This window comes from Brachyistius frenatus, unplaced genomic scaffold, assembly GCF_029030835.1.
Source record: "Brachyistius frenatus isolate BFR_SWC_R1_liver_20210118 unplaced genomic scaffold, ASM2903083v1 Contig_193, whole genome shotgun sequence".
NCBI lineage: Eukaryota > Metazoa > Chordata > Actinopteri > Embiotocidae > Brachyistius > Brachyistius frenatus.
This window is the reverse complement of record NW_027210792.1, coordinates 107792-124671: the sequence shown is the minus strand read 5'-3', so window position 1 is coordinate 124671 and position 16880 is coordinate 107792. Positions and strand designations below refer to the sequence as shown.

At 42.0% G+C, this 16880-nt stretch overlaps 4 protein-coding genes across 9 annotated transcripts; 3 read left to right on the top strand and 1 right to left on the bottom strand.

Annotated features, from left to right (window-relative positions):
• Positions 1–696: 696 nt before the first annotated feature.
• On the top strand, positions 697–2337 carry LOC138632735 (zinc finger C2HC domain-containing protein 1C-like). The gene is made up of 2 exons (XM_069718522.1): positions 697–1971; positions 2189–2337. The coding sequence occupies exons 1-2, from the start codon at positions 739–741 to the stop codon at positions 2267–2269; spliced, it is 1314 nt and encodes a 437-aa protein (XP_069574623.1). The 5' UTR covers positions 697–738; the 3' UTR covers positions 2270–2337.
• Positions 2338–2826: 489 nt separating this feature from the next.
• On the bottom strand, positions 2827–9887 carry LOC138632734 (serine/threonine-protein kinase Nek9). Of its 2 annotated transcripts, XM_069718520.1 has the most exons (23): positions 9466–9887; positions 8911–9088; positions 8752–8807; positions 8596–8666; positions 8382–8487; positions 8083–8214; positions 7870–7980; positions 7693–7757; positions 7547–7597; positions 7264–7456; positions 7029–7173; positions 6746–6946; positions 6513–6559; positions 6231–6392; positions 6018–6126; positions 5765–5926; positions 5476–5643; positions 5318–5377; positions 5044–5231; positions 4790–4948; positions 4561–4665; positions 4421–4474; positions 2827–4331 (listed from the first exon to the last, which is right to left on the bottom strand). In XM_069718520.1, exons 1-23 carry the CDS (start codon positions 9649–9651, stop codon positions 4152–4154), a joined length of 2889 nt encoding a protein of 962 aa, XP_069574621.1. In that variant the 5' UTR covers positions 9652–9887; the 3' UTR covers positions 2827–4151. The 2 variants fall into 2 exon arrangements, with proteins under 2 accessions (XP_069574621.1, XP_069574622.1); XM_069718521.1 differs by lacking the exons at positions 2827–4331; positions 4421–4474; positions 4561–4665 and having other exon boundaries at positions 4812–4967.
• Positions 9888–10899: 1012 nt separating this feature from the next.
• On the top strand, positions 10900–13138 carry LOC138632766 (C-type lectin domain family 4 member E-like). Of its 4 annotated transcripts, none has more exons than XM_069718564.1 (6): positions 10900–10992; positions 11169–11219; positions 11387–11650; positions 11737–11888; positions 12541–12680; positions 12858–13138. In XM_069718564.1, exons 1-6 carry the CDS (start codon positions 10929–10931, stop codon positions 13003–13005), a joined length of 819 nt encoding a protein of 272 aa, XP_069574665.1. In that variant the 5' UTR covers positions 10900–10928; the 3' UTR covers positions 13006–13138. The 4 variants fall into 4 exon arrangements, with proteins under 4 accessions (XP_069574665.1, XP_069574664.1, XP_069574663.1 ...); XM_069718563.1 differs by having other exon boundaries at positions 11169–11243; XM_069718562.1 differs by having other exon boundaries at positions 11100–11219.
• Positions 13139–13852: 714 nt separating this feature from the next.
• Positions 13853–16129, top strand: LOC138632767 (C-type lectin domain family 4 member M-like). 2 transcript variants are annotated; one of them, XM_069718565.1, is made up of 6 exons: positions 13853–13949; positions 14477–14572; positions 15033–15287; positions 15389–15555; positions 15691–15827; positions 15915–16129. In XM_069718565.1, exons 1-6 carry the CDS (start codon positions 13874–13876, stop codon positions 16066–16068), a joined length of 885 nt encoding a protein of 294 aa, XP_069574666.1. In that variant the 5' UTR covers positions 13853–13873; the 3' UTR covers positions 16069–16129. The 2 variants fall into 2 exon arrangements, with proteins under 2 accessions (XP_069574666.1, XP_069574667.1); XM_069718566.1 differs by lacking the exon at positions 14477–14572.
• Positions 16130–16880: the final 751 nt, after the last annotated feature.

Sequence of the window (16880 nt, the reverse complement as noted above, 5' to 3'; positions counted from 1 at the left end):
AAAAAAAAGGACTCGCGTCAGTTTTTTGTTTTTTTTGGTCGCAGCCGTCGGGTCGGTTTTTGTAGATCAATGTAGATATAAAACTCAGTAAATGTCTGGAATTTGAATTTGAAGTGAATACAAGCAGTAAAAGATGTTCTTACTGGTAAGTAAACGGCGGCTCACTTTTGTGATGTCAGCAATGTTTTCTGCTGTTTTACTGTTTCCAAGTATTCTCCCAGTTTTTTTTTTTATTTTTATATATAATTTATGTTGAAAAGTTTTCATTATTCAGCCCACATTTAGGATTTTTCTTCCATTTTTTTTTTTTTTTTTTTGCCTAAACGGAGAGCTTGGCAATCCTTATCAATTCATTGATATTAACTCCGGAGCTTTTGACTGCTGATATTTTAGTGTAAATATCTTAAGCTGGATGATAACTGAGCTTTATGTGATAATAAAGACTGCATGATGTTTGTAGATGAATGCCTTCATGGTTTTCATTTGCACATACACTTTTAACTGCTCAGCTGACTTGTCAGTAACAACTCAAGCAAAGTGTCTATAAATAGTGATATTATCCAAAACCTTTGCACTCTTTATCCCCCTATTTCGTTTTTTGCTCTTTTAACCTTACTTTATATTTCTGCAAAATAAAATTAAACAGGACTAAAGCCTGCAGATCTGGAATGGAGGACACGGGTCTTATTGAATCTATGGAACAGCAGCACAGGATGATCTTCAACAACAGATGAAGTCATGAGCACCACTCGTGCACAACACGTTGCGCCTAATAGGAAAGCAAATGCGGGAGACCAACCATTTCCAAACAAGCCCGTTGGCTACAGAAGACCACGAAGGACACAAGTCCCACTTGATTTCTCAGACTGTGGAATAAAAACGATTTCAGGACAACCAGGAGGTCCTCTGTCGTCCCAGGAACGTCATTCAAAGGACATCCGAGAGGCCTCCGGGTCCTGTCGTTCAGGAAGAGACCCGCACAGAGTGCCCACTGAAGAGCTGCAAATGGCCAGAGCCATTCATGCAAAAGAGATCATGCTGCAGGAGAAGCTGTGGAAGGTTGAAGATAAAATAAGGCAAAAGATCCAGAGAGGTGGTCCTGACGCTGCGGCGCGTGTTGATCAAAAGAGTGGCGAAGAGAGGCACAACAGAGGACAAGCTCAGGTAAAAACCAGGATACCCGTGCAGCAGAGGAGAGACCCGGTGAGAAGCGGAGACATGTTGATGCAGGAAAGAAGGCATGTAGATTTAAAGCATCCCAGGAAGAAACAAGACCAGAGGACCGAGGATAGAATGAGGAATACACATGAAGTGCAGCAGGCCAGATGGGATGATGTGGAGAGTCCTCGGTACGCAGGGAAAGGACACAAAGGCACCGATGGCATCATATTTAAGCAAGAAGCAAAGGGAGAACTGAACAAATCCAGGTGGCAGAATGTGAAAGAGCATAGCAGGAGAAAAGGAGGAGAGGAAAAAGATCATGGCATTTGGGGAGGAACAGAGAAAACAAAATGCAGTGAACAAAATAAGGCCTATGTGCGTGACACGGGTCGGACCAGAGAGAGAACACACAAGGAAAGAACCCATAAGGAGCCCGAAGGTGCAGACGCTGAACGAGCCACGCCTCAGAGGAGTCACCAGAAAACTGCTCACAGACCGGCCGCAGGAAGCCGCAGAGGTGCAGGAGGCAAACTGGCTGAGGATTCAACTCTCCCACTGGTTTCCAGTCCCTCTGAGGGCAGTGGACCACCGCAGGGGGAGCTCGCGCTCGCGGACAGCACAGACGTCGGCCTCCAGCTTCTCCCTTGCACAATCTGCAACAGAAGGTTTGCTGGTGAAAGATTAGAGAGGCACGTCCAAATCTGTGAAAAACTATCACATCGTCAAGTCTACAGCTCCTACCTTCACCGGATGAAAGGAACAACCAACGAGGAGTACTTGAAAATCCACAGCAGGAGCAAGACTCCAGAGGTAAGCCGCATTTTTAACCTCCTTCAAAGGGCCAGCAGACCAATTTAACACATTAAGGTTTATGTTGAAGTGGAGCATTATTTTTAAGACTGGTCCTGTGTAACTTTGAATAAAATAAAATACTCTTTTAGTTTGTCATAATTGAATTACACTTTGTGAGAAACAAGTAAATCATTTTTGACACATTTCTTCTTTCATCTGAAATCTTTTCATCCAGGCTTTGAAGAAAGAGTACCAACAACGAAGGCAAAGGAGAAACCTAAGCACTGTGCCTCGTGGTCGACTCCCAGCCAAGTGAAAAATAAACATGCTGCGTGTATTCAGTCTCAGCGTCTTCGAGTATACTTGAAGCCCAACTAATCATCAGTGTAGTTCAAGAATGCAAATTGAAACTCATTTTGTACTGAATATATTTTAGTTGTAATTACATTTAGTGTTTTTGTGCTAAATTGGAACTTAAAGTATACTTTAGTACAATTAAAGTATATGACTGTGTATGTACTAATATACACGTCTGATAGCAAACTTAAATTACACCTTATCTTATTTGTGTTTCAAGTACGTTTGAAATATATTGTTACTCATTCCAAGTACTAATAAAGCACTTTCTTATTACGATGCTATATTACTTTGTGCACAACATACTATTACACATTACAATATTATAAATGTATCTCCAGTATACTAAATGTACTTCCCAGAGAGTAATCCTCTCAAGTCCTCAGAATCAGCGCATCAAAAGTTATTGTCAGAGTTGACAGGATAGTTTTTCACCTCTTTCAATTTGGTTATTAATCAGCTCGTTTTAATAATCTTCCCTGTAACTTAACAGAAGGGAACTCACGACTTCAAACATAATAAAAGATAGCTGTTAGTTTTATTTATGGCTTGTACACACAGCATAAAGCAACAGTGTGAGTGAGAGAGAAGGAGGGTGTATACAACGGTTACATCTCCGCAGAATTTGAGAAGCTTCTGAAAAAAGTCAACCATGTTCAACACACTGTATAAAAACGTCACCCGAGGCAACACGTTGTCAGATCTGCAATAAATTCTGGATTCAATAGCTTGCTAACGTGGTCTGTAATTAATGCTGCATTTTACAGCATGAAGAGTCACACTGTTGGTGTCTGACAGCTCATCTGACCACGAGTTATTGGTTACACATGGGTTGTACACACGCACACACACACAGACAGTAAACAAACCCAACAGATCACAAACAAACCAAAAATAAATCCACAAATGCAAATTACACATTTGCTTTTGCAACTGTTGCACAAAATGGCAAAAGAACATTTCAGAGTACCAAAGAGACAAAATGGTTAAAACAAATAACATTATAGCCGCAAGGTCAGCTATATTAAAAAAGGCTTTAAAACCCACGTTTTACACAGGAAACAGTTCTGCATGTGCTTCACTGACAATAATTCAAAAGTCAAAGAAAGCAATAAGAAAAAGTTACCTACTTGGTAAAAAAAAAAAAAAAAAAAGAATCAGTAGTTTTGTGCTTCACACAAACGCTCTTAAAATGACATGCAAATTGAAAAAGTATATATATAAATATATATATATTTGCATGAGATAATTAGAATATGTTTGTAATGACTACAATGTCTGATAAATATGAAAAGGTTTGAGAGGCTATTTGGTATTTGGCACTTTAAACCACTTTCTCCTACCTCAATCTTTGGATACATTAGGAATCGGTTTCCTTTTTGCATGAGCTTGTCTCACCTGTTATGTGATGAACACTAATATCTGAGTCACGGAGGACTGAAGCCTCAATGCTGACATCGCTAACAGCCGACAATCGCACACGTGGACTTAATATTCACATTGCAACGTAACACTACGATCCGATTGTCTCTCGCAGGTGTTAAGGTCCGATGCGTCGTGTCGAGTCCAGCCAACATTTCAGTTTGTGGAGACATTAGCTGGATCACCACATCCAGGTGAAAGCATGTGTGCAATGTATTTTGCATTATGACATATGCAATAAAACGTAATCATGATAGTTAGCACATCGTTAAACATCTATACTGTATTGTAACCATTGAGTGGGAATGAGGACGCCGTCTCCGCTGCACCGCTGACCGAGCCGCCACCTCCCATCCAACCAGCTTGTTTAACTCGGGCTGAGTTTTGACACTTCTCCCACGACCGGGACGTCTGCAGCCTCACACGCTGGCCCCTGCAGATCGGCCTCCGTGATTGGTGACTCCGCCTCGTCTTCCTCCTCCGTCGCCGAGCGCGCCATCAGAGCGATGGTTTCCGTTCCTGTCGCATCCCGCTCCCTGTAGCGCTGAACGATTGATTGCCGCCCAGAGCATCTCATTCTCCTTCTGCTGATCGCTGACCTGGAGCCGGCAGACATACACGCTTTCTTGTTACTGGATGCATTTTTTTTGGAGGGGGGTGAAAATATTCTTTTTCAAAAATAACCCACCTGCTTTTCAAGCGTCTGGATCCTCGTCTCTTGACGGACGACCGTCTCTCGCAGCTGCAAAAGAAGCTCTGCTGTCACTGGGCCAATGCAGTGGACTCGTTTGCTCAATATTTGCACTGTTGAGTGTGTAGATTTCCTACCTGTGCCACCTCACTACTTTCTTTACAGCACGCACCCGACGCTCCTTTTCTGCAGGAGTCTGCCTCGTCCAGTCCATTGACTTTATTACAGCTCATTCGTTTAGTCTGCAGAACCAACAGACAGAAAATGAGAGAAGTATATTTAAATGCATTATAACAGTTTTTTTTTCTAGGTTTTTTTGGAGCACACAGTTGTCATACATTATGGTCTGGTTATGGATGGTATTACCGAAAGGCCTTTCTTAGTGCTGACCGCTGCAGCCGCGGCCTTAAGCTCTTTCAGCTCCTCATACGGCAGAGTAACGCTCTCAGAGACAGAAGAGAGCTGGTCAGGAGTGGATGGGTCAGAGTTTTCTGGCATCGGGATGAACTCTGCGTCGTCCAGCTCCTGTTGGATGACAACTTCCCTGAATTAGAGCGGCGTAAGCCTCCATGTTTTCATTTTTGAATTCAAACTAAGGCTCCCTTATTCTGATAACGAACCTTTCTCAGCCAGAAAGGGCAGGAGCTGTCCCCAGTCTGACTCGCCATCGACGTCATCGGGGTCTCCATCAGGCAGTCCTCAGAGTTGTCCTCCAGCGTTCCCCCGAGACCCCTGTCCCGACACTCCGTCTCTGAACCAGGTTCTATGTCCAGATCCACTGTAGATGTAGATGCTTCGTGGCTCAGTCCTAAATACACACACACACAAAAATAATTATAGATTCATCATCAAGCTAATCAATAGACAAATCTGTGTTTGAAGAAAAGTATTTACCGCTACCAACTGACAGTCCACTGCTGTTTGAGCGGATGGTCTTTGAGTTCAGCACTTTTTCTATAAATAAGAAAGAACAAAAAAAACACAGTAATCAGACAGATGCTTTTGTGTTGTTTCATTGTACCAGTATCCATGTAATGACTCTGATAACTGACCCATTATGATAATGGTATGCCAGCCGCAGCAGGACAGGTCTGGTACATGGTGGAGGGAACCAAAGATGGGCCTTGGCATGGCAGGACAAACCTCTGAGCCAAATCCCTTATCAGCAGGCATCCCAAGTCTCCCGTTTCCTGCGTTTCCCCATGCGAAGATCTGGTTGTCTGACAGAAAAAGAGAACTGATTATGATCTACCTACAGAACCCAAAGTCTAATGGCAACATAACATACCACACAATTTGACATCGAAATCTGAGAAAAGAACCACCAGGACGATTTCTTACCCTCCGTGGCTACGATGGTGAATCCGTCTCCACAAGACACTTTGATAACCATCTTCCCTCCGAACGGTCCAACGAGGACTTGGACACCTTGGTGTTTCTTAAAGTCCTTCACGCCCAATTGCCCGTACTTGTTGCAACCGTAGGTGATCAGACGGCCGCGTTCTGCAGAGCCAGAAAATCAGAAGAAATTAGACCTTTTTGAAACAGTGACACTTTACACTCAAAGAAAATAACAGCTCCCTTTTTGCTGTACCATCGACGGCAGCTGTGTGAGTCTTCCCTGGAGCGATGACCTGGATCTTGAAACGCGACAGCTGCTTTACCAAGGTCAGTGTGGTGATGTACGGGATCCCCTGGTAACCCTGGTGTGCGTAACATGAAAAAAAAAAAAAAAAAAAAAAAAAGCTTTTGAACACAGCTGCTTAAGTAAGCCTTTTATTATAGCACTTTAAATATAACCCAGTACCTCTCCAGGGTAGTTTTTGAGACCAGAGATTCCCTGGTTCAGCCCCAGCTTGTTAAATTCATTGTTTCCACATGCCAGGACTTTGCCAAGCTCTGTTAAAAAGAAGGTCCCATCGCTGCCACAGGACACTGAGGAGATGGTGGCGCCTTTAGGAATCTCCACCTAGAAATAAACAAGAGACGGGACATTGGACAGAAAGAGCGACATATAGGACTATTTTCTCTCTGGGGTTGGTTGAAACCGGCTCCTGTAAGGCTTCACCAGACACCAAGTGAATCTTACTTGCATCGGAGAAGAGAAATCATCCTCACATTCAAGGCCAAGACGCCCTGCAGCAGACAAAAAAAATAAAAGAGATGAGTAAGGAGCAACTTTGACTGACAAGACTCCTTGTATATATATTGAAAGGCCACTGTCTCCACCTGCTGGCTACAATTATAAAAGCAAAAACAACCTGGCAGACACCAACTGACGTCCACTCAAAACAACAACAGATGGAGCAGCCCTTTATATACCATACTCTCCGCAGCCCCACGAGTAGATGTCCCCGTTCTGAGTCAGCACCACCACGTGGTTGTCTCCACACGAGACCTGGCGGATGGGTCGCTCGTCAAAGAACTCCAGAAGCACCGGCTCCAAAATCTCTACGCCCAGCTCGCCCTCGACTCCGATGCAGCCGTAATAGTCCGACCCAAACATGTACATCTGGTCCTCATCTGAAAAAAATAAGCAGCAGAACTTTCTGTGGGACTTCCTCGATACCAGCTCCTGTTTTAGCAGAAAGTTTTCTTCACTCACCAGTGACGCAAGCGGTGAAGTCAGCGCCACAGGCCACCTGTCGGATGGCCTTCCCTTGAAGCTTCTCCACCCTCTTCGGCTGCCGGTACGAGGCCTGGTCTCCGTGCCCCAGCTGCCCCACCATCTTGGCCCCGCACTGGACGTTCTGAGAGTGGAGGAGAGAAGGTGCTTGCAGTGCAGCACAAGAACAACTGGATCCAGCATGTCTGGCCCCGAGTGATGGATGACTACTCACAGCCCAGGTGTACAGCTCCTTCTCCACCGTCACCACTGCAAAGTGGCTCTCTCCTGCACACACGTGTTGAGCACTGGTGCCTCCTTTGAACGTGTCCAGTTTCTGAGGGGTGAATTTCCCCCCTCCCCAGAAATACAACTCCCTCGAGCGTGTGGTTACCACAGCAACATTGGTCTCAGACACCGTGTTCAGCCTACGGGACAGGTAGGTACAACAGCAATCACACTGGTGGGATGACAGCCAGGCTTTTACACAGGAGAGCATTTAAGAAATGTTAACTTACTTTGGTTTCTTCATCGCTGAATTCAGCAGGACAACTCGCTCTTCGAGCTCCCTATCAAAAAATGAAGTTTTCAAAAGTGTGCTGTAACTTTACCATCGAAAAACAAAACAGACAAATTCTGATTCCACAATTCAAGATATTCTCACTGTCGGCAGCAGGAGATGAACGGCTGGTCCAGGATCTGGTCGCCTGTGGGCCTCTTTGCAGGGTCCTGCAACACAGAAAGACCGCAGTGATATCAGTCCGAGATTATTTATTTTTTTGACTGAAAATGCAGTATTATCTCAGTATCACAGCAATTTGAAAAAAAGAATCGTACTTACTTGATCGAGACACTCGTAGACCAGCTTGATCAATGCAGAGGAATAAATATCGGAGTTCACTTCCATAGTCCAGTTGCCCTGGACTATTTTCACACAGAGGTTCAGAGGGTTCTGTACGGACACAAACAGCACAATACGTTCAACTCCTTCGCTCTGATTAATGCAAATGTTTAGAGCAAGTTACGCTGATTAGCAGAAAGCTAGCACACCTACCGTTGCATCAAATGTTCTCGTGAGAGTTAGGACTTCAAAAACGACACAACCCACGGCCCAGATGTCGGATTTGAAGTTGTACTTTGCTCCCTGGCACAATTCAGGTGACATGTAATACGGCGTTCCCACACACTGGACGTACCGAGGAAGAAAACATGCAGAAACAAAATGAGTGAATCAGGTATCTCATCTTGGCGCAGAGATAACGTCCTCCGCTGTATCATCCCACAGCTGCGTACCTACAATCAGGAGGATCACAGCTACGTACAGTTTGATCAGTTGATGGAGTCACAACTTACAGTCTCTGCCATCGAAAACTCAGAGTCGAGCTTCTTCGCGAGGCCGTAGTCGCCCAGCTTAATGAGGTCGGTCTTGGTCAGGAAAATGTTCAGAGTCTTGATGTCTCTGCAAGAAGTAAAAAAAAGTAGTTTCATTCCCAAAAGTTTGATCATTCATGTCATACACTTCATCTTATCTGCATGATCACTATTTAAACACAAAAGAGCTTCCTACCTGTGTAAGATCCCAGCCTTGTGAATGTGAGTCACCGCCGAGGCAATTTGGTACAGGTACCAAATAACCACCTAAAGATGCATGTTGTAGATTAACATACAACAGAGAACAGTCTGTTTTGTTTCAAATAAATGGCCCTCGATGGTGCACACGTACCTCTTCAGAGAAAAGTTTCCCCTTCTGTTGGAGGATTTTATCGTACAGATCTCCTCCTGCGACGACAAGGTTAGTTATCATTCAGTCACAGATGAACCGCAGCTGAACTCATATCAATCAAACTTTCAGGGAGGTACGTGTATTTTTTTTCCTTCTTACCATTGCAATACTCTAACTCTATCAGAAGAGTGTTTTTATCCATGAAGTGGTTGAAGTAGGCGATGATGTTGTTGTGCTCCAGGATGGAGAGGATGCTTATTTCGTTCATGACATCCCTGCGCTCCTTTTCTGAGAGCGAGTTCAGGTCCACCTCCTTCCACACCACCAGAGAGTTGTCCTACAGAAGAAAAAAACAACAAAAAAAAAACGTTTTTAATCAAATAAAGAGGAGCAAGAGCATCAGACAGATGCAGATGTTAACATAAGGACAGAGCAGGGGGGGGGGGCATCAAAGGGTCCCCGTTGCTGCAGCCCTGCATCTATTTTCTTTATTCATCAATTTGTTGTTTGGTCTTTAAAATGTCAGAAAATGGTACAGCCTATAAATGGCTTCACTTTGGGGAACACTTATAACAACACAGCTTCGAGGGAGCTATTTAATTCTTGCATGACGCGGTGTGTCCTCTTGTGTTTTTAATATATGTTTTATTGTATAAAGCTGGGCTGTGCAGATAGGCTCTCTTATATACAGTCAATGGCTGATGCCCAACTTACCTCTGTTCTTCTATACAGAGTTGCTTCTCCAAACGCCCCCCTCCCGAGGATCCGAATAGGAACGTAATGCAGCTTCTCCTCTTCGCCATTGAAGGTGCTCGAGGCGGTGCGTTCACTGACCACCGACCCGCCGCCCAAATCCGAATTTAGCGAGTCGAAATGTCTTTCATAGTCCTCCAGTGACATTTCTGTTTCGGGACTTGTTAGCCAGCGGCAGTGATGGAAATAACCCGAACAGGCCTGACACCGGACAAACTCCCTCCGAAACACTCCTACAAACCCGCACACACGGCCAACATGTTCCCTCCGTGGGCGGATAAAAAGACGCGTTCAAGTACGAGTACAACCAAGACGCCTCAAAGCCACTTAAAGTGGACAATGTCTGAAATAGACAACGTAGCAAAATACGTGCAACTACAGTAGTTGCACCAGTGTAAAGCATGACACGATAAAAATGAGCCAACTTTTATTTGGATTTTCAAAATAAAAGCCGTATCGTAACGCGTGTTATGGATGTGTTTTACGATGAAAGCCTGCAGAGCGCATTTCCGGACATTTTACTACTCTGTTCCGCTCATCAGCTTGACTGGCTAACAAGTTAGCGAGACAAAAGTGTACATCACAGCCCGGTGCAATCAAATCCCGAGATGTCGTGTGAATGCCCCTTCACTGACAGAGTTTCAGCGGGTCTGCAGAACAATTACACGAGTTAGAGACAGTTTAAAACCGGTTTGCTTCGGATTCAGAGACAACACGCCAACAACACGCCCATCTTTTTCTTGCTCTCAGACCCGGAAACTGTCAAGCACCTCCAATAAACCAGGGGTTTATTATAAGGGTGTTTAACATGGGTAAAAATCACGTCATGGTATGAATAATTTTAATTTTAGATAACCTAAATATCTAGAATACACAGAACATCATTATGTAGTTTTTTGTTGTTGTTGTTGTTTTTTATTTATAAATTAAAAACCCTAATTATGATAAACCAGACATGAATGCCTGTCAAATAAAACAGCTGACCTGAAACATCAGATCAGATCATATCAAAATACAATATTGTTATAAAGGTGTTGTGTTTGTTGATTTGAAAGAAAAAAAAACTACTTTGAATAGTCTTCTATTAGAAAGGAATATAAATGATCACTATCACTTTTCTTAAAGCAGCACATACTGCATATGGATTAACATTTTCAACAACCCACTGACAGCTCAGACATGTAAAGTATCGAGTAAATTAATCAGATGAACTTGTTCTTATGTCGATCACGAGGAACAAGTGGGAAAAAAATGTGAGACTTCCTGGAAACATTTTCCCAACAGGAGAAAAAGGGTAAAGAGGATCCGAGAGGACACAAGCAGAGGCTGGTGCTTTTGTAATATTGACAGTGCAACCTCACATAGATAAACATCACATCCGGCTGGAGGGGGATTTCTGAGTAAGAACCTGAAGATATTCAGACATGACTCCAAGCGATGATCAAAGCACAGATGGAAAATCCTCGCACCGTAAAGCACCGAGCAACAGTGGGCTTGTATTATTCAAACTGAACTCGCAATGCCTTTGCTAAACCTCCTGTATTTTCTTTTTTTGTGTGTGTGTTCATGTTAAGCTCAAGTGTCTGTTTGTTCAGGACCTGTGCATGCGGTCAGAGTTGGGTCCAGAAGTCTTCCAATGCATCCGCTGGTTGTTGTGTGTTTAGGACTGCTGAACGTTATTCTGCTGTTAACCGCTGTTGTTATTGGGATTTACTGTGAGTACAACTCATCCAAGAAAGGTATTGTAGGTCACGTAGGCCGACACCTTTTTATACCCACTGATGTGAACATGAGTGACATCAAAATAACAAAAGCTTGATGTGTTCTGAACATCCTTGAATACCTAAGTAGGTTTTTTGTTGTTGTTATCTCTTAATGACAGGTGGTAAAGTCAGTGAAGAACCCCCTCCCCACCAAATAGCAGCAGAAGAGATCATCATGGAGGTGAAGCAGCTTCAGATGATGCAGAATGATGCTGTCAAAGATCAAGAAAAGGCCAAACAGACATTCGAGATAATACACAGGAGCCATCAGCAAATGAAAGTGCAGTTAGAGAGGAACAAGACCCTCTCTGACCACTTTCAGAGGCAGTTGGAGACTAAAAATGTGGAGAAAGCAACACTGCAGTCAAAAGCAACTGATATGTGTGAGTCATTCATTCTTCAGTGAATTTTTTGTAATCAAACCTGTTTTTCTTGTTGAGACTTTAACACGTTTTTCGTCTTTTAACAGTGGGAAATTGTGGACGATGCACGTCAGGATGGGTTTTATTGAACTCCTCGTGCTACTTCCATGCTAAATCAGGATCCAGCTGGCAAGACAGCCGAGCAGACTGCATCAGGCGTGGGGCCGACCTGGCTGTGATTGATAACTGGGATGAGCAGGTGAGTCCTTTATGACAAGAAAGCGTTTTTAGAGTTATTCTTTTTCTTTTTTTCCCCCCCCTGAAAAGAAAAGCAAGGTACGACACAAGTAACGTAACATACATATGTACCTGACATGTCACATGACATCTGAATAGAAGAGACATTGTTCATGTTAACAGCTGTGCTCTTCCTGTATGACAATTAAAAATGTCTGCTCTGACCGTTGCAGCAGCAGTGAGGTGCTTGAAAACAGCTCACAGACACATTCAAAATAACTGAAGCAATTTGAAACGACAACTTAATATAATGAACTTGTACCTTGAGCTTGATTTGACTTGGTCTCAAGCTCTGTAGTGATTTGTAAAAGGAGAGAGGAGAGTGGTAGAGAAGCTTAGTGAACCTGAAGGTAACCAAGACATTACGTTACATTTCATTTCATTTAGCTGATGCTTTTATCCAAAGCGACTTACAATAAGTCCTCCAACAAGACCTCATAAAACATTGATATGTGCATTGTAAAGGCAGAAAAGGCTCATAAAAACCAGTACATATGAGCACAGCTGTTGCTGTGGTGATCGAAGCAGCATTTGCCAAGAACATTGCTGATATGTGAAAGTGTTAACCTGAAGTACTAAAATGTTGATGTTCTTCAACTTCTGTTTACCTGCAGGTGAATCTTTTTGAGTTCCTCCCAAAGCGAGGAGTTGGCCGTTTGCAGCAGAAGACTGGAGGAGTTTGGATCGGCCTTTCAGACATTCAGACCGAGGGCTCTTGGGTGTGGGTAAATGATGCACCTCTGCAGGATAACGGGTAAGAGCTTTAAGACTTTCTAAATAAATAAGTACAAATTGAAGCATTCATTCATAAAGGCTCAGTGGTTACATGTTAAAAACCCTCATTTACAACTGATTCACATTTTTCCATCTGATAAATACAAACAACAGCAATATAAATGATGCCTGCAGTAATGCGTGAACCTTGCTTCAGGTACTGGATACCTACTGAGCCCAACAACTATGGAGTCCTCGGAGAGGACTGCGTAGCACTTCTGAACAGAGCCTCCCCTCAGAAAACGTGGTTTGATGGAAACTGCCTCATGAACAAGGAATGGTTATGTGAAAGGGAACCCAACTAGGGGTGCGTCGCAGTCCAAATTCAGCCTGAGTTCAGCTGTCAAACAGGAGAGAAGACGAACACTGTTATCCTTCACGGCAAAATTCATTTTAAGTTTCTTTTCTTCATCAATAAATATGTGAAATGTATAAACAGCGGTGGCTCTTCTGTTGCTTTTTTAGTTAAAAGTATTACACCAATGAAGGATCTGTAGGCTGATTTAATGTGGTTTCATATTGAAGCTTTTGAATCCACCTCATTTTATTTTTGTAATGATGTCTGGTTTGACAACGCTAAATCATATATCATTAATAACTCTTTCAAACGAATGATCGGATCGAGGATGTTCAACGCTGTGTCTATGTGGGGAGGGGAGGCCACCAAGAGGACACTGTAGGAATAAAACAGCTTTTGCTGAACAGAATAACTCACGACACCCAAGTGCAGTAAATTGTGCAAAACACTGTGTATGGCAAATATTGGTCATTGGCAGAAATCATGAAGCCAGAGGTTCCAGATTTTTTGCAGGAGCCACTAGAAGACATGGGTGACTTAAATTTATGCAAAATGACATTCAAAAAAACAAAAAACATTGTGAATGTCGACATGTGCTGAGTCAGCATCCGGACTTCAATCTATGGAAAGCATGTGGACATGTTTTTTTTAAGTTTTCTTTCAATAAAACTGTTGCAAATCCATATTCTCAAGTGTCATTCAATACTCATATATTTTCATTCCATTTCCTCAAGTTTAGTTTAAGTACTGCCCATTGACATATGTAAATACTTTGTAGTTTATACACCCACCCGTACAGTAGCCATAGTCTGCTGCTTGTGGGTATAAAAGAGGACGTAAACGGATCAGTGGGCAGCAACAGCGACACTGCAGTCATGGAGAATTCACAGAAATGGACAAATGACAGCAAGGGTAGACATTTCGGATTTTCTTATGAAATACTTAGACAAGGTATGATTTTATTGTGCAATTCTGCAATTTATTTCTTACTTTTTTCCCCAGTTTTCATTCCTTTTCATCTCTCTCTGATCAGAGGATTTTACTGAATCAATTGCTATCATCAGTAAAATGTTATTGGATGAATTCATCTTCAAAATGTGCTAAATGTACAATAAGTCAATTTGACTGGAACTTGAAAGTCATGTTTCTGTAAGTCGTTACAATATAAAAATCACCGTATGAAGATGTCGTATGACTAACTGTCAGGATCCCTGTCCGGTCAGATGAGGGAGAATATTCAGATTTTCATGTTCATTTTCATATCTATTGTAAACAATACATTGTTTTTGCAAAGTTATGTTGCTACTGAGTTTTTCAGATGGATGCTTCTTTCAGCATAACATAATTTAACTAACAGCAAATTACATTTCACTTTCATTGTATCGCCATGCCTATACAGCAGGAGGTGCATATATATAAATATGAGGGAAAAGTAGTTTCTGTTTAATAAACATTTTTATTTTTTTTAACAATCGCAGGTGTATCCACTTTTCCAAACTACCGGCTGGTTATTCTGTGTCTGGGACTGTTGAATGCTGTGCTGTTGATCACTGCTGTTGTTATTGGAGTCAAATGTAAGTATGACAGTCGACAAAAAGTTTCAGTTCCCTCTTCATCGAATCATTGCACTTGCATAATATCGCTGAACAGACAGTTTATCACTCAAAAATAAAGTTCTTATGCAGAGTTGACATTTATTTCAACATTTCTCAGAATGATTGCTAAATGAAACAGTTGTTCAAATCCTCATTTAGTTTCATCTTTATGCTTTATACGCATTGTATCTTTTTATTTTATCAAACTTATCACGTTACATGTCACATTATTTTCCAGCATAATGAAAAGATTTATTTTTGCAATTTTCCCAACAAAACAGCGTAAAAACAATCTATATTTTTTGAAATATTTGTTTGGTGTGAAGGTTTAAATCACAATGCATAGGTTACTGTCCAGTAAAGTGACAACAGGACTCCACACAGTTTTGACACAGAGCACTTTTGTTGTCTTTGGGATGGCGTGTTTTCACACTCTCAGGTGCCAAAGTCAAAGAGGTTTCCTACTCAGCTGCACCGAATCTCATCGATGAGCTCAACTATCTCCGTGGCAACTGCAGTGATGCAACTGAAGCTGCAGATAAGGCCAAGAGGGCACTGGAGAGTGCACTCAAAAACCATGCACAACTAAAGGCGCAAATTAAGCAGCAAGAGGCCATGAACAACAATTATCAGAGGAAGATTGAGGCGCTGTGGACGGAGAAGACAAATCTGCAGAGCAACAAATCCGCTTTGGGTGAGACGCCGTTGTATTGTAGTTTGTAAATGCAGGTTTCTTTTATCTGTTAATATAGAAAGCAACTGAAGTAACAATCATTTTTTGTGTGTGTCTTCCAGAGGAAACTTGTGGCAGATGTCTCCCTGGATGGAGTCTTCTTAACTCATCCTGCTACTTATTTTCTTACAAGCAGTCCTCGACTGCGAAGAAGAACTGGCCAGACAGCAGAGCCGACTGCATCAGTCGTGGATCTGACCTGGTCGTGATCGACGACCAGGAGGAGCAGGTGGGTTGAAAACAAATGAGAAAGGGGGTGGGGGAGAAAAGAATCAAAAAAATATGTCTATTCAAGAATCAAATACATACTTATACATTTGGATGTTACAACTTGAAAATGTCCAACGTCTATGTGCCTCCGCAGAGGTTGGTGAGTGTCAGCATTGAAAAAATGAGAGGTGGCCAAGACCGGTCGGAAAACGGTTTCTGGATTGGTCTCAGAGACACGGAGACAGAGGGGACATGGGTTTGGATTAATAACATCATTGAAGTGGAACAACGGTGAGAGCTACAGTATTAAACTTTTAATGCTGAACTAATTACAGATTATTATTGATGTCTGTTTTAAATGGTTTGTTTCTTTTGAAGATACTGGATGGAAGGAGAACCAAAGAACTCCTTACACCAGGCAGAGGACTGCGGGGTGACATTTTATAGCTCTACGGGTCCGTGGCAAACCCGCTACGGTGACAGTTGCAGCCAAAAACAAAAATACTGGATATGTGAAATGATATCCAGCTGAATCAGAAGCAGAAAATACAATGTTGGAAACATTTGAAAAATAAATAAATATATAAAACCGTCTAAGTCTGGTCTGCTGTTTGTGGAAATGTTACACCTTAAATTATTACAGCCGTATTTCAACTGTCTGCGGAAAAATAATATTAGGTTATAATATTCAGAGATCTGCCAATGATTTATTAAGCAGCCTATCAATTTTAACTTTAAATGCATCATCACCAATATTTCAAAGGTGTGGGCTGCTTAGCTGATGACAAAGACCTCTTTTATGTCCAGCATGTCATATGTTTTTTATTATTATTATTTACATGTATTTACCTTTCTTTAAATCAGAGCCTTCAACAGAAATTTTATTTTTAATTATCAAAATTCTAGGTGGCCAAAACTTCAACTGCTGTCTGTACATTAAAAGGTATATCTTTATTTGACAGGTTAATGCATTATGGATAAGATAAGATAAGATAAGATAAGATAAGATAAGATAAGATAAGATAAGATAAGATAAGATAAGATAAGATAAGATAAGATAAGATAAGATAAGATAAGATAAGATAAGATAAGATACTGTAAGTGGAGAAATGTATATGTAAACACGTCAGACCTGTCCGAAAATAAATCATAAATACAAGAATCAGCATATTTGCATCCTGTGTGGCTCCTGAAATTTTACAGTTGACAGAATAATGACAATTTCACTTCCCCTTTCTCATGGTTGGCAGTTCAACTGGGGTAACTGTTATTTTATTCTTGATGATCTCAGCAATTGTAGCTTGTATTGACACAGACCCGTGCAAAAGCAGATCATTACTAACA